Below are 25155 nucleotides of genomic sequence, written 5' to 3' on the forward strand. Positions count from 1 at the left end.
AGTTTGGCTGATATTATATTTTCAAAGAAAATTTTGTTTTTGAAAAAATGTTTAAATTTAATTTTTTTAAATGTAGTACTTAAATAAAATGTCTACCTGTATATACTGCTTATTAAATATAAGTAATTTCTAAATTCTAATAAAATTTTTCGTATCACTTCTTTTTCAGTAATTTCGGAAAGATTCTCTTGTTCATCTATGGCCAGGTAATTTTCTACTAATGCATTTTATAGAATATACAAAATTACTTTGAGAACACGCACAACATAATTCGTTTTACATAAAAAAAATTTTCCGCAAATAAATTTCTTTTGTGAACAACATTGGACTTTGTTTGCGATGAAATTATATGTGTTTTTGCGATAAACTCTTGCAAAAATTGGCGACAAAAATAACGTTTTTTACCCTAACAATACCTTTCATTCTTCACATATAAAATACTAGCTGTACCCGGCACGCTCTGCTGCGCCTTCATTAGCACTACGTAAAGTTTCTTACTTACTACATAACCAGTACAGTTTATTGTACTACCTAGTTGCACAAATATTCCCATTTTGGGGGTAGGCTACCTCAATCACTTGAAACTTATTTTTAATACCATATTCGTAATCTACTCTCGAAAACCTTTTATATGAGTCCCATGATGGTTATCATGGTCTAATATGCCGACTTGGGACGGTTTTGGTTTTGGAGCGACCCCCTTGGTAATTACCCGCAATTATTTTGGGCGGTACTCTTGGGGCGACGACCTAGGGACTTGGATCAAATTTTTAACACTATATTCGTATTCCACTCTCGAAAACCTTTAATTTGAGTCCCATATTGTACCGATCGGTCCTCTTTGATTTTTGGCGGTACTTTTGAGGTGGTTTTGGGCTTGAGGCGGCACTTGGATAAAATTTTTGACATGATATTCGTATTCCACTCCCGAATACCTTACATTGAGAGCATATATTGTCCCGATCGATCCACTTTTTATTTTGGGCGGTGCACCTGGGGTGAAGCCCTAGGTACTTGGATCCAATTTCTAATACCATATTCGTATTCTGCTCCCTTTTCGTTTGAGTCTCATATTGTCTCGATCAGTCTCCTTTGGTTTTTGGCGGTACTTTTGGGGTGGTTTTGGTCTCTTGGGGCGACACTTGGATGCAATTTTTGACATCATATTCGTATTCCACTCCCAAATACCTTTCATTTGAGTCCCATATTGTCCCGATCGGTCCACTTTGATTTTGTGCGGTTTTGAGCTTAAAACGGTTCCCTAAATACTTGGATCCAATTTTTAATATCATATTCATACTCTACTCCCAAATACCTTTCATTGGGATCCTATATTATCCGGATCGATCCAATTTTTATTTTGGGCGGTACTCTTGCGATGAAGCCCTAGGTAATTGGATCCAATTTTTGTCACCATATTCGTATTCTATTCCCGAAAACCTTTCAATTGATTCCCAAATTGTTTCGATCGGTCCTCTTTGATTTTTAGCGGTACTTTTGGCGTAGTTTTGGTCTTGGGCCGGCATTTGGATAAATTTTTTGACATCATATTCGTATTCCACTCCCGAATACCTTTCATTTCAGTCCCATATTGAGCCGATCGGTCCACTTTGATTTTGGGCGGTTTTGGGCATGGGACGGCTCCCAAGATTCTTCGATCCAATTTTTAATATCATATTCATACTCTACTCCCAAATACCTTTCATTGGCATCCTATATTGTCCCGATCGGTCCACTTTTTATATTGTGCGGTACTCTTGGGGTGACGCCTTGGGTACTTGGATCCAATTTTTAATACCACATTCGTATTTTACATCCGAAAACCTTTCATTTGAGTCCCATATTGTCTCGAACGGGCCTCTTTGATTTTTGGTGGTACATTTGCGGTGATTTTGGGCCTGGGACGACTCGCTAGGTTCTTGGACCCAATTTGAAATGTCACACTCTACTCCCAAATAACTTTCATTTATGTCCCATATTGTCCCGATTGGTCCGTTTTTGATTTTGGGCGCTACTTTGGGGACGGTCTAGGGCAGCCTGCTATGTACTTGGGTCCATGTACATACCATATTCGTATTTAACTCCTAAATGTCTTTCATTTGAGTCCCATATTGTCCCAATCGATAAATATGTCCTGCTAGGTGGTTATGGGGGGTTGGGAGCGCCCTCAGACATCAATGAATAAATTTTTATGTCAGATTTGAACTCTTCATTTAAATACCTTCCATTTGATACCCATATTTCCCAAAGCGGGGGAAATATGGGGTGGGGGACCCCCGACACTAAGTGTGACATTTTTGTGCCAAGTTCGTACTCTTAAATACATTTCATTTTATACCCATATTGTCCCAATCGGTTAACATGTCCGTTCGGGTGGTTTTGAAATAGAGCGTCCCCCCAGGTTATTTGACTTCAAAAATGTATACCACTTTCGTGTTTTTGGGGTACCAAAAGGTGGCATGCACAATTTAGCTTAAAATGGTACATGCAAATTTGCTCGAATGTTGGTCTTGGGTGATAGGTACGGGATAAGCCTGGATTTGGTGATATTCGTACGGTTTGGTACTAAAAAGTATCAAAAAGTACAAAATAGTACATATTTGCCCAGCGCGAACAAAAAGGGCTGGAATTATGTTCTTGGGCGCAAATTAAAGAGCGTCTCGCAAAAATAAGGTATGGTAGTGGGAGCAATTAGTACCGCAATTGGTACTATTTGGTACTTTCTTTGAAAATTTCTAGTGTGCTGTAAATTTTGTAACCGAGGTACACTATGGCTACCTTATTTGTGTAAATATAAGAGTTTATGGAAATTTGCACATTTAGGTATTAAAAATTATCAAAAAGGTACAAATGTGTTAACTTTGTACAGGGCGAATAGGGCTGGAATTGTTAAATTTGACTTAAAAGTCATCTGGTGCAAAAGGATGAGGAAGAAATGAACAAATTGAAGAATAGTAATGATAATGGGAGAAAACGTACGTTAAGTACCGCAATTGGTACCATTTGGTACTTTCTTTACAGATGGAGCTAGAGGTCTGAAATTTGGCATTTAGGTACAATTAAGAAAAATATGATGGTCAACTATGGCTTTTTACAATTCGTACATTTTGGTACCAATATTGGTACCATTTGGTACTTTCTTTATATATGAAGCTAGAGATTTAAAATTTGGCATATAGGTACAAATAAGAAATAAATGACGGATGACTAAATGTTATATTCAAAATTCGTACATTTTTGTACCAAAATTGGGTTTACAACAACTAGGACAAATGTGATGGGCGACCATGATCTTTTAACAATTCGTACATTTTGGTACCAATATTAGTACCATTTGGTACTTTCTATGCAGATGGAGCTTGAGGTCTGAAAGTTGGCATGTAGGTACATCTAAGAAATATATGATGGATGACAAAATGATATATTAAAAATTCGTACATTTTGGTACCATTTGGTACTTCCTGGCGCTGGAGGTCTGAAATTTGACATGTAGGTACAATTAGAAAATTTATAATGGATGGCTAAATGATTTATTTACCGTTCGTATATTTTGGTACCAAAATTAGTACCATTTGGTACTTTCTGTTCAAATGGTGCTAGATGTCTGAAATTTGGAATGCAGGTACAACTAAGAAACATTAAACATTTTGGTACTAAAATTGATACTATTTGGTAATTTCTTTACGGATGGAGCTAGTGGTCTGAAATTTGGCATGCTGGTACAAGTAGGAAAAATATGATGGGTGACTAAATAATCTATTCACAACTCGTACATTTTGGTATCTTTTGGTACCATTTGGTACTTTAATCTGTAAAGAAAGTAGATAGAAGTTTGAAATTTGGAATGTAGGTACAAGAAGGAATTAGTTAATGGGTGACTTAATTATCCATTCAAAACTCGTTAATTTTGGTACCAAAAAGTACAAAATAGTCAGAAATATCTTATCTTCGCAAAATTTTGGGCGACTAGACAATAAGTGCTAAATCATACAAAATGATAGTAGTATTGATAAGTATACCGATCGACTTAGAATCACTTTTTGATTCGATTAAGCTATCTCCGTCCGTCTGTCTGGCCATGTTAAATTGTGTACGCAGTACTGTTCGCAGTTTTTATCCGATCGTCATTAAATCGTGCATCTTTTTAGGTCCAGAGACAAAGCTTAATGAAATTGGAAAAAATCGGTTCAGGTTTGGATAAAGCTCTCATATTTATGTTCGTCCGATTTTGACTAATATTGCAATAACATCGTAATTCTCACCATTTTCACAAAATTTCGTATGTAGATTTTTCTTATGGCTCTTGATATTAGTGGTGAATTTCGAAGAAATCGGTTCAGATTTAGAAGCAGCTCCCATATATATTTATCGCCCGATTTTCCCTTTGAGAGCCTCTGTCAGAGTATTTCAAAACAAATTTACTCAAACTTTTGCACAATGTCTTCTTTTATGACTTTTACTATGTATGCCGATTTGGGTTGAAATCGGTTCAGATTTAGATAGAGCTCCCATATATATTTTCGCCCGATTTTAACTAATAAAATTAATCCTAATAAAATTAGAAACCAAGGTTTCTCTTATGGCTTTTCATATCACTGGGGAATTTCATAGAAATCTGTTCAGATTTAGATACAGCTCCCCTATTAATGTATCTCTCGATTTTCACTCTAAGGACCTTTTCGAAAGCATTGATCATAAAATCTTGTCACAATTTTGCACAACTGTTTCCCCTGTTACTACTAGAATGCGTACGGATTTTGGATTTTTCTCCCATCGTGTACCGTATGGTGGTGGGTCAAAATATAAACAAATTAATTACCACACTTAGACCATAGTATCATTCTACTTTATCTGTAAAAATTTCAAGAAAATCTGTTAAACCGTTTATGTATACACGAAAGTAAGAATTTTATGACAACTTCGTGTTGCTATGTATGTTTCGCCATTTCTTTGACTCGCACTCAAAATCATAGCCGCAACATCTAAAGGGCAAAAAAGCAAAATCATCGCAACTCGCATGCATTATGCGGCCATACACAAAAAATACACCACCTTAAACGTCATATGCTTGCGTGTTCATTCAAATGACGTTGGTTGGTGGTGACGTATGTATTATACACGTAAAAAATATAACTCGTTTGACATAAAGAAAATTTTTTTTATGTCAAACGAGATAACTTTGTGTACCACACAGGCTGTAACTTTGAGCTCCGACTTGTGTGGTGTTCAACGTTATCACGAGTTGTCTACAGGTTGCGGATGGTGGAAAGCTCCGTTTTTGCAAATACATATGCGGCCGCGGGCAGTCAGCGATTTTCGAGATTACAGTCTCAGTGAGGAGTCAGGCACTGACTCTTAATTAAATACTGAGTGCCAATGATATTCGAGATGACAAATAACCAATGTCCAACATCAGCGTCTTTTCCCTGTTTAGGGGCGGCTGGGGGCTAGCGTCGGATCTTAGAGCAAGCGGCTCACACCAACGAGGGATACATGTGCAATTCCACAAAACCCTTGCTGTTGGGGCGATGGGCCAGTAACCCGACCCCGGAAAACCGTGAGAACCACTATGAGAAACGAAGGAGTAGTAAAAACGAACCTCTCCAACGTTGACGACCCACGTAAACTAAAAAATGACCATAATTTGCGGATCTGCACCTGGAATGTCCACACTCTTTATAGAGAAGGTAAAGTATACGCGCTGGCGGATGTATTAGAGATGTACAAGGCAGATATTACCGCCTTACAGGAAGTGCGATGGACTGGGAATGGCGTCACTGCAGCACCAAACGGTGACGAACTTTATTATAGCTGCCATAACACGAGGCATAAATTTGGCTGTGGATTTGTGGTTAGTCGGAGACTAAAACACCTTGTCTTCAGTTTTACTCCGGTGGAAGAGAAGCTCGCCATAATCCGCATAAAAGCCAAATTCTTCAACATCAGCCTTATCTGTGCCCATGCCCCGACGGAACACAACGACGAGCAGACCAAGGATATTTTTTACGAGGGCCTAGAGAGAGAATATAATATTAAAAGATAAGGAAGGAAGACATCAATGGTACAACAGTCGGAAAGTTTAGCCTCCACAAGATAGCGTCCAGTAAGGGGTTGAGGCTGGTAGTTTTCGCCGTGGCAAAAAACATGGTAGTTAGTAGCACTAGATTTCAACATAAAAATATTCACAAAGCTACATAGCTGTCACCCGATCAAAACACTAAGAACCAAATTGATCACGTTGTGATAGATTTAAGATCGATCCGTGGAGCGACCTTGTTGCAGCAAAGGTTCGCACCCGTTTGAATATGGCGAGGAAAGTACGATCTGACACTGCACGAAAGCTGGACATTAAAAAGCTGCAAACACAACAGTTGGCAACGGCAATACTCCACTCGACTGACCCAACTGCTTGATGAAAGCACGCCTTGTTCCGTTGATATAATGGCGCATGGCCCAAGTAACCCATGGTATGACGAAGAGTGTCGAGATGCTACTGAAGCCAAGAATACGTGAATGTGAGCGAATTGAGCTGTACAGGAGTCAGAATTAAGTCTGGCAATTTTACCAAAGAACTAAACTTCAAACCGATGGCTTTGGAGTCCACCGTAGCTCAGAGGTTAGCATGTCCGCCTATGACGCTGAACGCCTGGGTTCAAATCCTGGCGAGACCATCATAAAATTTTCAGCGGTGCTTATACTCTCCTCATACTGGCAACATTTGTGAGGTACTATGCCATGTAAACACTTCTCCTCAAAAGAGGGGTCGCACTGTGGCTCGCCATTCGGACTCGACTATAAAAAGGAGGCCCGTTATCATTGAGCTTAAACTTGATTCGGACTGCACTCGTTGATGTGTGAGAAGTTTGCCCCTGTTCCTTAATGGAATGTTCATGGGCAAATTTGCATATACCGATGGCTTTGGCACAGGCACATCCTCCTGCAGAGACAAAGAAGGAAATCTGGTAACTGACACAGATAGCATGCTAAGGATATGGAAAGAACATTTTACCCTACTGCTGGTGTCCGACGTTGGGGGATAAGAGGATACCGCAGAACCAATTCCTGATGATGGTATAGAATGTTTACCTCCTAGTCAGAATGAGGTCCAAGTAGCAGTGACCCGACTGAAGAACAATCTGGCTATAAGAACGCATACGCTATGTTTGGAATCTCAGCATACTATGCTCCGCACACAAAAAAGGAGACAAGACGGAATGTGTTAACTACAGAGGAATAAGTCTCCTCCCCATCGCATACAAGATACTCTCGAGCGTGCTGTGTGAAAGATTAAAATCTAAAGTCAAAAAGATAAATGGGCCTTATCAATGCGGCTTTCGCCTCAACACATCAATCGTTAGCCATAAATGTAACAATATTGATCGTAGCTAACATTGTTTTTGGTAAACCCTTGAGCAGCTTCGCATACGGTAAAACCACCTTGCTTTGTGGTTTACCCAAAATCTCTTTTATGGCAAAAGTGTTTCAATAGCCGAAAACGATTATTCGTTTACCGGATTAATAATTATTCTCTTGTGCCTTTCCTGCTTCAAAGAAAGTGTGAGTATTTGAGCTTGTAGACCAGTGATGGGCAAAAATACACACACTACTGCACTTTACGGTGTACCCACACAAGAAAATAATTGCAAGCAAGTCCATAGGCCTGTTCATAATCACAATTGTGTGCGCATCACTGTTTTAAACACATTCTCACTCACAACTTTTTCCCATTATATTGACTGAGCTCAGAGCAGTTAGTATGTTGAGCATACATTGCTTGGACACAAGGGAATAATTACTGGTCCACTAAACGAATAATCGTTTGCGGCTATCGAAACACTTTTGCTATTAAAGGGTGTTTAATTCGACCATGAAAGAAAGGTCCTCTTACAGGTTAAAGGTTAATAACAATAAACAAAGTTTGTTTGTCATAAAAATGTACCTCCACCATAGGATGGGTGTATACTAATTTCGTCATTATATTTGTAACACCTCGAAATATGCGTCTAAGACCCCATAAAGTACATATATTCTTAATCGCTGTGACATTTGAAGTCGAACTAGCCATGTCCGTCCGTCTGTCTGTCGAAAGCACACTAACTTTTGAAGTACAAAGCTAGCCGCTTCAAATTTTGCACAAATACTTCTTATTAGTGTAGGTCGGTTGGGATTGTAAATGGGCCAAATCGGTCCATGTTTTGATATAGCTACCATATAAACCGATCTTATGTCTTGACTCCTTGAGCCTCTAGAGGGCGCAATTCTCTTCCGATTTGAATGAAATTTTGCTCGTGGTGTTTTGATATCACTTCCAACAACTGTGCTAAGTATGATTCAAATCGATTCATAACCTGATATAGCTGCCAGGTTGACTTCTTGAGCTTTTGGAAGGCGCAATTCTAATCGCTTCCAACATTTGTGCGAAGTATGGTCCAAATCGGTCCATAACCTGGTATAGGTGCCATATAAACCGATCTTTGATTTTAACGTATTAATCCGCAAGAGGGCGCAATTCTCATCCGATTTGGCTAAAATTTTGCATGAGGTGTTTTGATACGACTTCCAAAAACTGTTATGAGTACGGCGCAAATCGGTACATAACCTGATATAGCTGCCGTATAAACCGATCTTAGGTCTTGACTTCTTGAGCCTCTAGAGGGCGCAATTCTCTTACGATTTGACTGAAATTTTGTACGTATTGTTTTCATATCACTTCCAACAACTGTGCTAAGTATGGTTCAAATCGGTTCATAACCTAATATGTCTACCATATAAACCGATCTTGGGTCTTGACTTCTTAAGCTTTTGGAAGGCGCAATTCTTATCACTTCCAACATTTCTGCGAAGTATGGTCCAAATCGGTCCTGGTATAGCTGCCACATAAACCGATCTGGACTCTTGATTTCTTGAGCCTCTAGAGGGCGCAATATTCTTCCGATTTGGCACTAATTTTGTACCACGGCTTCTCCCATGGCCTGCATCATACGTGTGCAATATGGTCTGAATCGATCGATAGCTTGTTACAGCACCCATATAAACCGATCTCCCGACTTTGCTTCTAGAGCCCCGAATCGGACTATAACATGATGTAGCTCCTCCTCCTCCTCCTCCTCCTCCGTCCTTATTCATTATTCTTTGTTTGCCTAAAAGAGATACTGCGCAAAGAACTCGACAGATGCGATCCATGGTGGAGGGTTTATTAGATTCGGCCCGGCCGAACTTAGCACGCTCTTACTTGTTTATGTTTATGGAAAAAGGCCCCTAAGTAATGATTTTTTCTTTGAACTCTTTTATATAAAACGTTATATTTGATCTCCAGATTTGGTTTTCAACTTACTCAGCGTTAGTTATCATTTAATTTTGTTTCCATATCATTCTAATAGATTTCCAAACATTTGATATCAAAATTGTATGTAAACCAATGATAATTGCTTTTAAACTTCAATCTACTATCTTATCTTCTTTTCAAAACAACAAAGCTTTTGGGCATGACGTGCATTTAATATGGTCAATAGCAATTATGTTCTAGATTTATAGCTTTAAAAATAATAGTTGCCTGAAATAAACAATCACTAGTAAAAGAAACACCTAAGGGTTCTGTTCTACAACATGGAACGTTGGCAAAATAAAGTAGCTGTAGTAACGGGAGCCAGTTCAGGTATTGGTGCTGCCATTGTTAAGGATTTGGTGGCGGCAGGAGTTCAAGTTATCGGCCTGGCCAGGCGTCAAGAAAAAATTGAAGAAATAATTGCAGGGCTACCGCAAGAAAAACGTTCGCTATTGACAGCCCTTAAATGTGATGTCTCAAATTTGGAATCGGTTAACAAGGCTTTCGATGAAATTATTACCAAATTTGGTGGGGTTGACATTTTAGTAAATAACGCCGGTTGCATAAAAACAGGACAGATGGTGTCCATGGATCCCCAGCTTATTCAAAGTGTATTACAAACGAATGTCATGGGTGTGGTCTATTGCACCCAGCGGGCCTTTAAATCCTTGAAGGAACGTAATGTCAACGGCCATGTTGTCCTTATTAACAGCATATGTGGTCATAAAGTGATAGCTGGCCCACCAGACTCAGCACCAGTGTCAAACATATATACGCCCAGCAAATATGCCATCACTGCCATAACAGAAATCTATAGACAAGAATTCTATGGTTTGGGTACCAAGACCAAAGTTACAGTAAGTTCAAATGTTTTAAATTGTCACTCAATAACGCCAATGTAATTTTTTTTTTTTTAATATTTTCGACTTCTCAGAGCATAAGCCCGGGTGTAGTGGATACTGAAATATTGTCAGATGAGCACCGCAAATGGATAGAAGATCGCATTTTGAGTCCACACGATATTTCAAATGCTGTCTTATATACATTGTCCACACCGCCCCATGTACAAATCCATGAAATGATCATTAAGCCAGTGGGGGAACTTTTTTAAAATTTATTATATTTTCTGGTAAAGTTTTATTTTCCATAATATATGCTTTAAAAAGTTAATAAACTACTTAAAGTCATTAAAATTAGTTTATTTTATGGTAAAAAGGTTCCCCTCCCCTTTTATGAGCAGAGGTTAGCATGTCCGCTTATGACGCTGAACGCCTGGAAATCCTGGCGATAGCATCAGAATTAATTTTCAAGGGTGGCTATCGCTTCCCAATGCTGGCGACCTTTGTGAGGTACTTTGCCATATAAAAACTTGTCCCCAAAGAACCGTTTGGAGTAGGCTGGTTGCCTTTTATATTTCGGGATTGCACAACCCTTGTGTTGCCAACTGACACCTTTTTCGTAAATCTTGAAATTTTTGAGGATATACGTACTCAGAACGTTTTGACATACGAGCGTTATTTGTGTTGTTTACAGTAACTTAAAAGACTCATCTCGCCCAAAAAATGTAATTAAATCGTGAACATTTTCGTGCGATTATTTTTTACAACCTTCGACGTGGATTAACTCAACAGCAGTGCATCGATGAATTTAATTCACTTTTTGGCGATGAAGCTCCGTCAAGGGCCAGTGTTTATCGATGGTATGGTGAATTCCACCGAGGTCGTAGTTCACTTCAAGATGAATTTCGTGAAAGTCGTCCAAAACCGGTTTTTGTTCCAAAAACAATTGATGCTGTATGCCAACGGCTATTGCAAGAACGTCATGTGACCTATCGTTAGATTGAGATAACCTTAGGCATTAGTTGGACCAGCATACATTCAATATTTCATGAACATTTGACCGTCAAAAAAATTTGTTCACATTGGATCCCACACATTTTGTCAATAGCTCAAAAAAAAGACTCGTGTGAATTGGACGAAAAAGATGTTCCAAAACTACGATCGCGGTGCTTCGAAACACGCCTATGACATCGTGACAGGTGATGAATCATGGATTTATGCGTATGAGCCCGAAAGTAAACAGCAATCGTCTGTATGGGTGGATGAGCCAAATCCAACAAGAGTTGCTCACGCACCCAGCTCTTCCAATCAAATAATCGCCTGCTTTTTCGGAAAAACTGGACATGTTGCAATCGTACCACTAGAACAACACAGAAAAGTCAATTCTGAGTGGTACACAACCATTTGTTTGCCAGTTGTCTTCCAAGAAATCAGGAAAACCAACCGCCGAAGACGGATCACTCTTCACCACGACAATGCGAGCTCTCAGACATCGGCTCAAACAACTGCATTTTTGAGCACTCAAAACATTGACTGACTTGGCACCGAACAACTTTTTTCTATTCCCGTACGTAAAAAAAAGAGAGGTCAACTCTTTTCGACAACTGCAGAAGTGGTTGATGCGTTCAAAATGCATGTTTTGAAGACACCTCAATCAGAGTGGCAAAAGTGCTTCAACAATTGGTTCAAACGCATGCAAAAGTGTATTGATCTTAATGGGGAATATTTAGAAAAACAACAAAGCGATTATCGATGATTAATATTTGTTTTTGTTTTCTAGTCCCGAAACATAAAAGGCAACCCTTATAAAAAGAAGGGTTGAATCGGACAGTACTCATTAATATGCGAGAAGTTTGCCCCTGTTCCTTAATGGAATGTTCACGGGTAAATTAGCATTTTCATTCTTATATGCATTAAGCAAAGCAGTACACTGGAAAAAAATATGAATATGAAAGTAAAAATGTTTTCAATTAAAAAATTAATTGAATCGATCATTTTTTTAATTGAGTCCAATTACGGTCGTGTCTGTCCGTCCGTCTGTGCGTTGAAATCATAAAATGAAGAAATTGATCTGAAACTTTGCACAGGTTCTTTCTTTGTCCATAGGCAGGGTAAGTACGAAGATGGGCTATATCTTGATATCGGCCCCATATAGACCGATCTGCCGATTTTAGGTCTTAAACCAAAAACAGACACATTTATTTTCCGAGTTTGGCAAATTTGAGACAGTGAGTTTTGTTAGGCCACTCGATATCCTTCTCCTTGAATTTGGCCAAGATCGGTCCAGGTTTGGATATAGCTTCCATATAGACCGATCTCTCGATTCAAGGTCTTGGGTCCATAAAAGCCGCAGTTATTATCCGATTTCGCTGAAAGTTGACACAATGACTTATGTAAGGCCTATCGACATCTGTGCCCTATATGGTTCAGATCGGTCCAGATTTCAGTCCTTGGACCATAAAAGCAGCGTTTATTACCCGATGTCACTGAAATGTAATACAGTGAGTTGTGCTCGGCTCTACGACATCCACATCCAGTGTGGCTCCCATCGGTCTATACTTAGATACAGCTGCCATATATATAGCGATCTACCGATTTAAGGTCTTGGGCCCAAAAAAGGCCCATTTATTATCCGATTTGGCATAGTGACCTTTCAAAATTCGTGTCCCATATGGTTCAGATCAGTCTATATTTCTATATAGCTGCCATATTGACCAATATTGTTTAAACAACTTGAACAGTGGATTGTAAAGGGTGATTTTTTTGAGGTTAGGATTTTCATGCATTAGTATTTGACAGATCACGTGGGATTTCAGACATGGTGTCAAAGAGAAAGATGCTCAGTATGCTTTGACATTTCATCATGAATAGACTTACTAACGAGCAACGCTTGCAAATCATTGAATTTTATTACCAAAATCAGTGTTCGGTTCGAAATGTGTTCATTCACCGTAACGTTGCGTCCAACAGCATCTTTGAAAAAATACGGTCCAATGATTCCACCAGCGTACAAACCACACCAAACAGTGCATTTTTCGGGATGCATGGGCAGTTCTTGAACGGCTTCTGGTTGCTCTTCACTCCAAATGCGGCAATTTTGCTTATTTACGTAGCCATTCAACCAGAAATGAGCCTCATCGCTGAACGGTGAATGAACACATTTCGAACCGAACACTGATTTTGGTAATAAAATTCAATGATTTGCAAGCGTTGCTCGTTAGTAAGTCTATTCATGATGAAATGTCAAAGCATACTGAGCATCTTTCTCTTTGACACCATGTCTGAAATCCCACGTGATCTGTCAAATACTAATGCATGAAAATCCTAACCTCAAAAAAATCACCCTTTATTATCATACCATTCGACGACCGTGCCGAGTTTGGTCAACATCGGTCCAACATAGCTGCATGGGTTCATAAATGATGCATTTGTAGCGAAAGGTGGTTAACATATATACCCGAGGTGGTGGGTATCCAAAGTTCGGTTCGGGCATACTTAATGCCTTTTTACTTGTTTTAATTAAATCTGAACTTTTTTCAATTACAATTGTGATTGTGATTGTACAATAGACGCAATTCTAAATTTACTTTTGATCAAAATATGGATATTAATGGTGTAACGGCTTCTTTACCATCGATTTCATTATAACATATTCTATATAAATATTTTTTCTTGGGTTTAATTCCCCAAAGCAAGTAATATATAAAGCTACTATAATAAAAATATATTAATTACTGTTAGTCTATTTTGGTAGCTAGACATAAACCCGCCTCGGTACTCTTTCTTTTATAATTTGGGAAACAAAAGAGGGTGCCAAAAGCTATGCTGTCCTCCTTGTTACTTTCTTTCAGTACAAGACTCGTCTTCTCACGATACGGATCCTCCCACAGAATTGTTTTCGTTGTCCTACCGATCGTTTCGCTGTTCCACACTGTATCATGTATGCGTTCGTCGCCCACACCCTTAACTCGGACTGCGTCGAAAACTCTCCTCGAAGTACTCGCGATAACACCACAGCACTTCACACATTCCTTGATCTCCCGGATCACCACCTGCAGGACCGTATTATGGTCAGGTAATCGAAAACAAATTTTAGTTCCTAGGTTCTCAATATAGACCCCCAGGCCCACTCTGTCCTCTAGCTCTGATCTATCTGTGTAGCATGAGCAACACCAGAATTCCGTTAATCAAAGACTGTTACGGCCCGTCTGCATTATGCCCAACATCTGTGAGCCTTCTCGGTACGCTGCTGAATGTGACACTTCCAATTTAGTTTCTTGTCCAAGATAATCGTTCTACTGAGTAAACGTGGTGCGTCAAATTTACTCTTCATTGGACTAAAATTTAGATCCCTATGTCTAGTCCCAATTTTCGATGACTCAGCCACACATTTCATCTCAAACGGTCACTATTTCCAGTTTAATGTAGTCTCTGAGATCTTTCAATGTCGTCGGTTTGTTGGCATGGACCAATGACTTTACACTAACCAATAACGCTTATTGACGTACTCATTAAACTAAAACTGACCTTTGTTGCTGTTGTTGTTTTTGTAGCAGTGTGTTGTGTTCTATCTTTCGTCCGCTTGATTCTGTAAAGTATCCAGATCCAAGAACTCTGCGACTAAGATGGGTTGCATCCAGGGGATCTGGGTCTGAGACGAGTGGGTCTCGCTGGGCAGTTAAACAGGTGACATGTGTCGTGTGGTCCCTGGTCACAATCGGAATATACATCCTGCACGTTGACATTAATCTTTGCTTTATAGGAATTGAGGCGGCTGCATCTGCCGGATCGTAAATGACCCAGAACTACTCTAGTTTGCCGTTGGAGGTCAATTTCTTCAGGTGCAAAGGGAGACGGTCTTTCTCCAAGGACTACATTCACCCGGCAGCTATTTACCGCATCTGCTACCGTGCCTGCATGACTGGTGTCTAGACCCGCGTGATATGCCGCTTGATCTAGAGGTTCTCTCTTGAAGCGCTGAACCACACGCTCTAGATCATGTAGATCTACCTTAAGGTTTTTGGGCGGTGCTATGGATGGTCTCTGCGATAATAGTCCAGTAGGTATTGCTTATACAGAATATAGTTATGTTTTCGCAGAATGTAGTTATGTCTTCGCACTGGATCTTTGTCTTTTGATGAAGGTGGGCCACATGAGAACTGAGGAGACAACCCATCGCCAATTTGAAGAGCGGCATTCTGATAGATACGAATATTATTCCTCAGAGATGACGAGAGCACACTGGCGCTGCATAACTTTCCACAGACCGGCCAATTGCTTTATACGTGGTCAACAAGGTTTCTTTGTCAGCACCCCAAGTGCTGCCTGCAAGTGACTTGAGGACCTTGTTTCTACTTTTGACGTTATCGAAAATTGCTGTGGCATGTGAGAAGTATTTTAGGACACTTGATGGCCGAAATTGTCACTCCGTCAACCATCAATTTCAGCTCCCCACTCACCTCATGCGTGTTTGTAGTGAACAACGTGGCTGACGATTTAGAGGCTGATATCTTCATATGTCTTGCAACGAAATAGGAGGCAAGTTCGTTGAGGTAGATGTTTAACCTATCGCAAATGTCATCAATGAGTGGGGGCCTGATGCCATGATCGTACAATCATCCGCATATGATACGATCTCTATGCCGTCTAGAAGCGGTGGAATAGAGGATAGATAGAGGTTAAACAGTGCCGGAGATATAACCCCGCCTTGGAAAACTTCCTGTTTCTCTCTACGGTGTTTCGTTTTCTTATCTAAAAATGTCTAAATGTCTAAATTCTACAAATGTCTGGCGACCCAGCGTTTTAGGCCTGGCTGGAGAGACATATTGGCGATTTCCTCAAAGAGTTTGGGCTGACTGAAGCCACCGCAAATGTGTGCGGTGATGGCATGCAGAGCAGTTGTTGTGCTATGCAGTCTTCGAAATCCATGCTGATGCCCGGCAAATGCAAATTCTCCTACGAGGCTCGGGAGGAGCAGCGCATCAAGCGACTCGGCTACTGACGAGAGAAGGAAGATCGATCTGTACGACTCTCCTAAGCTCGGGTCTTTTCGAGGTCCAGCGCTACGAGGACTGTCCTATCACATGACCTAGGCTGATTGAAGCCACGGCAAATGTGTGTGGTAATGACATGCAAAGCAGTTTTTGTACTATACAATCTTCGAATTCCATGCTCATGCGCGGCAAATGGAAATTCTCCTACGAGGCTCGGGAGGAGTAGTCCCACAAAAGTCTTGGCTACTGATGAGAGTCGGTCTGTATGGCTCCCCCTTACACTGCTCCTTTCCAGCCTTCAGTAGAGGGATCACTCTGCCCATCTTCCAGACATCGGGTACTATAAGAGTGTTCAAATACGAGTTGAAGACAGTTGTAATATACTCCACTCCAGGTAATTCAAGATTCTTCAGTCTCATTGTAGAGATTCCGTTAAAGGCCAACGCCTTGGATGACTTGACGCCACGGATGATATTCGTTAATTGTGATGGCTGTCCATCGGCTCGGAGACCACGGATACGAGAATGGCTCTGCTTCTATCCCTGTTACTCTCGGGATGCACAATAAATTGACGCTTGAGCAACCCGTCGCACCTATTCAGATCAGTTAGAGTTACGTCCCCAAAAGTAACTGAGGTCCTGTCGTCCTGTCTGCCGGGGTTCAAGAGTGACTTAACAGTAGACCACCGCTTGCCTAAACCAGCCACAAATTTCACTTATGTTCGTTGACTACCCTGTTAATTACCAGATTCAGCTCGCTGATTCTAGGCTTAGTGGGCTCCGAGCAACGAATCTCATCATTCGACCGGCTGGTACAAAGCGAGTGGCTGCTGCGTAAATGATGTCTCGGAATTTCCTCTCGGCAACTAGCATATTAGAGGGGGGTGTCAGTTCAATAAAGCGGCAATTGGTGTGCTCTCTTAATTCGACCCAATCAGCCTTTTTTTATTGATAAACGTCCGGCACTCGAAGGTTATGAAGTCGGGTGGTCCCTCGATGGTGAAAATTATGGGGAGGTGGTCTGATCTCAAAGAAATGATGGCCTGCCAGGTCACGTCACTCAGGACATCAGGGGATGCAATGAAAATGTATGACGAGATGGTGCACCTCCTCGTAATCTTAGTGGGGACATTCTCATTCACCACACAACATGGAGCCTTCAATCTATTATGCCTCGCTAGCTTTGTCTGGGGAAGAATGCTCTGAAACGAGATGCACCTTAAAGTCCCCTAGAACTAGACGATTATAGCCAAACAGTATCCCACTTATGACGGCCTTGTCAGCTTTCCCATTAACTTTGTCATTGACGATAATTCTGCTCTTAAAATATAAAATATATACCCTCCACCATAGGATGGGAGTATACTAATTTCGTCATTCTGTTTGTAACTCCTCGAAATATTCGTCTAAGAACCCATAAAGTATATATATTCTTGATCGTCATGACATTTTAAGTCGATCTAGCCATGTCCAACCGTCTGTTAGTCTTATGCACGCTAACTTTCGAAGGAGTAAAACTAGCCGCTTGAAATTTGGTACAAATTCTTCTTGTTAGTGTTGGTCGGTTAGGACTGCAAATCGGCCATATCGCTCCATGCCTTAATATAGCTGTCATATTAACCTATTTTGGATCTTGACTTCTTGAGCCACTAGAGGGAGCAATTTGGATGGTCGAAAGCTCCGTTTTCATGCGGAGTAGCTGCAAATGCGGCCGCGGGCAGTCAACGATTTTCGAGAGGAGAGTCTCCGTGAGGAGTCTGTTGCCACTGGCTCTTAATTAAATACTGAGTGCCAATGATACTCGAGATGACAAGGCAAGTTATTGGCGTCTTCAAATAACCAATGGCCAATATCAGCGTCTGTTCCCAGGCTAGGGGCGGCTGACGGCGAGCGTCCGATCTTGGAGCAAGCGGCTCTCCACAACGAGGGACAAGTGTGCAATCTCACAAAACCCATGCGGTTGGGGTGCTGGGCCAGTAACCCGCCCCCTGAGAACTACTATGAGAAACAAAGGAATAGTAACAACGGTCCCCCAACGTTGACGACCCACTCAAATAAAAAAAGACCATGATTTGCAGATCTGCACCTGGAATGTCCACACTCTTTATAGAGAAGGTAAAGTATACGCGCTGGCGGATGTATTAGAGAAGTACAAGGCAGATATTACCGCCTTACAGGAAGTGCGATAAAATGGGAATGGCGTCACTACAACACCAAACGGTGACGAACTATACTATAGCTGCCATAACACGAGGCATGAATTTGGCTGTGGATTTGTGGTTAGTCGGAGACTGAAACACCTTGTCTCCAGTTTTACTCCGGTGGATGAGAGGCTTACCAAAATCCGCATAAAAGCCAAATTCTTCAACATCAGCCTTATTTGTGCCCATGTCCCGACGGAAGACAAAGACGAGCAGACCAATGATATTTTCTACGAGCGCCTAGAGATAGAATATGACCGCTGCCCCGTCCATGATATTAAAATCGTTCTCGGAGATTTTAATGCGAAGATAGGGAAGGAAGACATTTATGATCCAACAGTCGGAAAGTTTAGCCTCCACGAGATAACGTCCAGTAATGGGTTGAGGCTGATAGATTTCGCAGCGGCAAAAAACATGGTAGTTAGTAGGACCAGATTTCCAACAACTATTGTAAGTATGGTTGAAATCGGTTCATAACCAGATATAGCTGTCATATAAACCGACCTTGACTTCTTGAGCCTCTAGGGGGCGCAATGGTTATCCGATTTGGCAGAAATTTTGCATGACGTATTTTGTTACGACTTCCAACGACTGTGCTTAGTATGGTCAAATCGGTCTATAATCTTATATAGCTGCCATATGAACCGATCTTGAATCTTGACTTTTTGAGTGACTAGAGGGCGCAATTCTTATCCGATTTGGCTGAAATTTTGCATAAGGTGTTTTGTTATGTTTTATAAAAACTGTGCTATGTATGGGTCAGTCCATAACCTAATATAGTTGCCATATAAACCTATTTTGAATCTTGACTTCTTGAGCCGCTAGAGGGCGCAATTCTTATCCGATTTGGCTGAATACGACGGTTTCTCCCATGATCTTCTACATACGTGTCAAATAAGGTCTAATGCTGTCTTAAGTCTGATACAGATACCATATAAACCGATCTCCCTATTTTATTTTTGAGCCTCTAGAGGGCGCAATTCTTATACGAATTAGCTGAAATTTTAGACTTCTACTATGGTCTCCAGCATTCAATTCAATTATGGTCCGAATCGGACCATATCCAGTCGCATATCAATTCTTTTCTTTTATCCTTTATTTGCCTAAAAGTAGATACCGGGAAAATAACTCGACAAATGCAATCGATGGTGGAGGGTATATAAGATTCGGCCCGGCCGAACTTAGCACGCTTTTACTTGTTGTGAATTGCAGACGTTGTTTCTTCGTGTTTTTTACCATGATGAAGATGTTGAGTTTACTGAATAAATTGACAATGACAAAATTCAAAAAATTTATTGCAAGTTGTCAAATCCCTATTAAGAAACCCTTTACAATTCTTAAACTTATTTAACCCCACATTCAAGTACATCCGACGGCCATGGAAGCCTCCATACTGGCAACTAACTAACCGTTGCCAGTTATCATTATCAGAGTACACTTTTAAATAGCCTACTATTTTTCCCAGAACTCAAATTGATATACCAAATTTTTGCTCCATGATTTTAAAATAAATATATATTTCTACACACTGTATTACTATTGATAATATAACAATTAAAAATTCATATTTAAAATAATTTAGCATATTTTATTACCATTTAAAGCACGCCATAGTTTTCTTCTCAGAGCTAATATTCAAGCTGTACGCATTTAAACTACACTTCACATACATCGCATAATAATTAAAAGCACGAAAAAATGTGTTCGACAAATTGATGTGGCCTCTGCTTTTGAAATGATACAATTTAAGCATTTGGTTTATTTTCTTGATTTTGATTTAAATTGTAAGAGCTCACATTTTTGTCGCGCGCCCCAAAGCTAGCATGTTCCATATGAGTTTGTGTGACTGTGGCATTCGATGTGTTGAAATGCATTTGAGTTTAATGACCCGACAAAACAACGCTGATAAGTTTTGTATTGATGTTTGAAGAACATTTGTTATGTTTTGTTTAAAAGTGATAGAAAAACAAGTGAGGACGGGTTAAAGTCGGCAAAAGCCAACCGTTAGATGCCCTACACCATATTGAGTATGCAGGCTTAGTGGTGGAAATTAAAATTTGTTTAAATGAAGGATTTCAAACAAAACCCCGTACGTATTATGCGAGTCATCAAAGAAATCGCTTTGTGAAAAATTGGAAAGATCGGCTGATAAATGCGATTGCAAAGACCCTAAAAGTGAACATCGAGAGATACATTGTATATGGTACCAAAATCTATCAATCTAATCAAACCTAACAAATCACTAAATGATTGCAGTATTGGTCAAAATCTGACGAAAATACATTTGGGAGCTATAGCTTAATCTTAACCGATTTAATCCATAATAGCCATAAAAGTCAAAAAGTCATAAAAATCAAAAAATTCGACATTGTGGCCATTTTTGAGAAAATCTGTTAAGAAATGCGCTGACAATGGCTCCAAAAGTGAAATCCGGGTGATACATTTATATGAGAGTTATATCTAAATCTGGACCGATATCTATGAAATTCAACAGCAAAGCCGGGAGTCATAATAACCACCACCGAATGATAGGGGTATATTCATTTCGCCATTCCGTTTGCAACACATCGAAATATCCATTTCCGACTCTATAAAGTATATATATTCTCGATCGCCGTATAAATCTAAGAAGATACAGTCATGTCCATCCGTCTGACCGTCTGACTGTTGAAATCACGCTTCAGTCTTTGAAAATAGAGATATGGAGCTGAAACTTTGTACAGTTTCTTTCTTTGTCCATAAGAAGGTTAAGTTCGAAGATGGGCTATATCGGACTATATCTTGATACAGCCCCCATATAGACCGATCCGTCGATTTAGGGTCTTAGGCCTATAAAATCCACATTTATTATCCGATTTTGGTGAAATTTGAGACAGTGAGTTGTGTAAGGCCCTTCAACATTCTTCTTCAATTTGGCTTAGATCGGTTTAGATTTAGATATAGCTGCCATATAGACCGATCTCTCGATTTATGGATTTTGGCCATAAAAGTCGCATTTATTGTCCGATTTCCCTGAAATTTGGAACGGTGAGTTGTGTTAGGCCCTTCAAAATTCGTCTTTTATTTGGCCCAGATCTGTTCAGATTTATATGTAGCTGCCATATAGTTCGATCTCTCGATTTTATGTCTTGACCCCATAAAAGGCGCATTTATTGTCCGATTTTGCCATAATTTGGGACAGTCTGTTGTGTTCGGCCCTTCGACATCCTTCTTCAATTTGGTCCAGACGGTCCAGAATTGAATATAGCTGCCATATAGACCGATCTCTTGATTTAAGGTCTTGGGCCCATAAAAGGCGCAGCCGAAATTTGGGACAGTGAGTTGTGTTAGGCTCTTCGACATTTTTCTGCAACTTGGCCCAAATTGGTCCAGATTTACATATAGCTGTCATATAGACCGATATCTCGATTTAAATTCTTGGCCCCATAAAAGGCGCATTTATAATCCGATTTCACTGAATTTTCACACAGTGACTTATGTAAGGCTTTTCGACATCGGTGTCGATCGGTTTATTTTTATATATTGCTACTAAAAAGATCAATATTAAACAATTTAACAATGCCTTGTACTTATTAGTATTTGGTCAAAATCGGAACATATTTCGATATAGCTGCCATGGGTCATAAGGCATGCATTTTTCACCGGATTTTGACGAAAGGTGATTTACGTATATACCCGAGGTAGTGGGTATCTACTTGTTTTCATGTAGTTTTGAAAATGACTTCGGGTAAATGGTGAACCCTATTGCGCATACACTGATTAAGTCGATTTTTGAAACTCGTGTCCACTCTTTCCAGCATATTAATCGGTATGTTGACAATGGCATGACAAATGTTGTTCTTGAGTTGAGAACATTCTTTCCTGACGCATATGAACCTTGTTCATGCTCATGCGCGTCCCAGTTCGGCTTTCGGGAGGAAAAGAGTACTGTGGATGACTGGATCCATTTGCAGAATTGTGTAAGAGAGTCGAGCGCCGAATATGTCCTTGTCATATGTGTCGATTTAAACTGCGCTTTTGATTACCTTTCATGGCGTAGTGTACCCACGGGATTAGGAGAATTAGGTTCTCGTGAACTTTCTCTCTGGCGTAGTTACTTCTGTGATAGAAGATCTTGGTTTGCTGGTGCTAGCGTGACGGTTCACACGGTGCGTCGAAGTTGGCTATTTCCCTCGTACGTGGAAATGTGATCGAGTCGTAGTCCTTCTGAAATCGCCCATTGATTGAGGAGCAATTTTAGATCGTATCGGGGAATCAGTCTCCTCCCTGTGCTTACAAAAGTATTAGACAGGATAATGGTGACAAGATTTGGGGAGGGCTACGAGGAGGGTACTTCTCCGTAGCAGTTCCGCTTTCAGGAGAAGCACTGTGGATGTCTTGATTCATGTGCAGAACTGTATGAAAAATCTACCGCCGAATATGTCCTTGTCATATTTGTCAATTCCCGTGCTTACAAAAGTATTAGACAGGATAAAGATAACAATATTTGGGAAGGGCTACGTGGGGGGTACTTCTCCGTACCAGTTCCGCTTTCGGGAGGAGTACTTTGGATATCTTGATTCATGTGCAGAACTGTGTGAAAAATCTACCGCCGAATATGTCCTTGTCATATTTGTCAATTCCAAAGGCGATTTTGATTTATTCATTGCGTAGTGTCGAGATTAGCCGAAATAGGCTGTCGGGAACTTTTTTCTGGTGTAGTTACTTCTGTGATTGAAGTAACTAGCGATACGGTTTGGAAGGATATTCAGCGTGGCCGCCCTCAGAGGTCCATTTGCTCTTCATATATATGGGACCTTATGATGGATCCCCTGTTGGGACGTTTCGCTGAGTCCTCCAAAATCAATGCCTATTCGGATGAACTGCTCATTCTGGTTAAAGGAGATTCCAGACTTGCGCTGGAAACTCGCAGTGATCTGGCCATGGACATTGTCGCGGATGACAAAACCGTGACAATATTGCTCAAGGGCATTTTGTCGTGGAATCGTCCACCCACGATTCGATCTTGCGGAGCTAGCATCAGAAACGTAACGCTCGTAAAGGACTGTTTCAGAGAGAATGGGTTTCCTGGTCCATTTGGATAGGGTAAAGGAGAAGATGACTGGAGTAGCAGGAATGGTTAAGCGTTTTCTGAGAAGTGAGTGTGGTCTTAGTCGTCGTGCTTTTCGGTCCATATATGGTGGTCTATTAGTTGCTGGTGCAACTTATGGAGCAGCAGTGTGACACGATCCTCTCTTGTCAGAGGTTGGCAATGCTGGCTTGCTTGCCTGTGTGTAAGACTGTTTCGACAGACGCACTACAGATATTGCTTGCCGCGCCCCCGCTTAATTTACTCGTGAGTTATATGGCTGTTCTGTATAGTGTGAAAAAGGGAATTCCATTAGTAAGGATTGGCCCACTGCTTCTGAGCTGGCAGATGGGGATGTCTTGATGATAGGTGGAAAAGCAGATTGACGAAAAGTGACAATGTTCGAATGATTTACGAATTTGTTCGTGACATGACGTTCGCCCGGACTCTGGCTTCGGCCAAAGTCTGGGCTTCATACTGATGGGACATGGCTTCTTTAATGCATTTTTCCATCAGAGGAACTGTGAGAGACCTGAAGACTGGAGGCATGTACTGACGGAATGCCCCTACTATGCAGACATAAGAGATTTAGGCACGATGGTGATTAGCGAAGGGGTGTGGGATTTCAGTAGGGCCCTTGAAGGCGAGACGGTTGTTGCAAAGCTGGCCACTCTTTTCCAACTATATTGGCGCGTCCGGAATGGCCTGGCACCTACCTTGTTCATGTTGATGCTGCGGTGTTTACTCTTCGTTGTTTCCCGTTAGTTTTGTGTATGTTTTTTCTTCAGTTTTCGAAGCTGCAGATGGCCAGCAATCGTAACAGTACCTCTAACGGTGGATTTACTTGCAGTAACTGAATCCAAATCCTTAATTTAAGCATTAGAATGCGATAAATTTTTACTAATACAAAGAAATTATGGGAGACCTGAAGACTGGAGGCATGTACTGACGGAATGCCCGTACTATGCAAACATAAGAGATTAAGGCACGATCAGGATTATCGAACGGGTGTGGGATTTCAGTAGGGCCCTTGAAGGCGTGCACCATACAGCACCAAAAGGTACCGTTATACAGAACATAGAGCAAATTTTTATTGTTTGTAGCAGTGAGCGGCATCCCTTTCACAACTTTTATAAAATAAATCCGACGCCCCATCTTTAGATAAGTTGCTTCCTTTAGCCAATATTTTAGTGGTTCTATCCTCGTGTATCACTTTTTTTTAGCTCAAAGACAAGTGTAATGGTATTCCCTGTGATGATACAAAAATCATTTACTACCATCATGCAAATACTTTCCCAAACTATATTGAAAATATCCTCACTATCTGTAAGAATGTAATTTCACATGAGGCGTATACTCATACTATAAAAGAAATTAAAAATCAATTAATACCAGACATACAATAAAATACAACGACTTCTTTAGTTTTATGGAGGCGATATGAATTTTGCCAACTTTAGTATTTTATGGCCAAAAATGTCATCGACAGTGTGACTGGGTCATTTGAGAAAACAATACCAAGGAGTCATAACAATCCAAAATGATTAGGGCTTAATGAGATTTTCTCTTTTGTTTATTTTCATTGATTTAGTTTAACATCTTATAGAAGAATTATGGAATGTGTAGGCACTTATGTTCAAGACAAATTGATATGTGGCAATCATAGTGTGATACAGGCAAACATTTAGAAATAATTAACTTTATTATACCCTCCACAATAAGATGGGGGG

At 40.4% G+C, this 25155-nt stretch overlaps 1 protein-coding gene across 1 annotated transcript; it reads left to right on the plus strand.

Moving 5' to 3' along the window:
- Nucleotides 1–9549: 9549 nt before the first annotated feature.
- On the plus strand, nt 9550–10436 carry LOC106089541 (farnesol dehydrogenase). Its single transcript, XM_013255389.2, has 2 exons — nt 9550–10182; nt 10260–10436. Exons 1-2 carry the CDS (start codon nt 9607–9609, stop codon nt 10434–10436), a joined length of 753 nt encoding a protein of 250 aa, XP_013110843.1. The 5' UTR covers nt 9550–9606.
- The last annotated feature ends 14719 nt before the right edge of the window (nt 10437–25155 follow it).

This window comes from Stomoxys calcitrans, chromosome 4, assembly GCF_963082655.1.
Source record: "Stomoxys calcitrans chromosome 4, idStoCalc2.1, whole genome shotgun sequence".
NCBI classification, from domain to species: Eukaryota; Metazoa; Arthropoda; class Insecta; order Diptera; family Muscidae; genus Stomoxys; species Stomoxys calcitrans.

What these genes read in the sequence shown, in the direction of transcription:
- LOC106089541 (XM_013255389.2), top strand. Translation starts at nt 9,607, where the DNA reads ATGGAACGTTGGCAAAATAAAGTAGCTGTAGTAACGGGAGCCAGTTCA. An exon ending in GTACCAAGACCAAAGTTACA is followed by an intron (nt 10,183 to 10,259) that starts GTAAGTTCAAAT and finishes TCGACTTCTCAG; the next exon opens with AGCATAAGCCCGGGTGTAGT.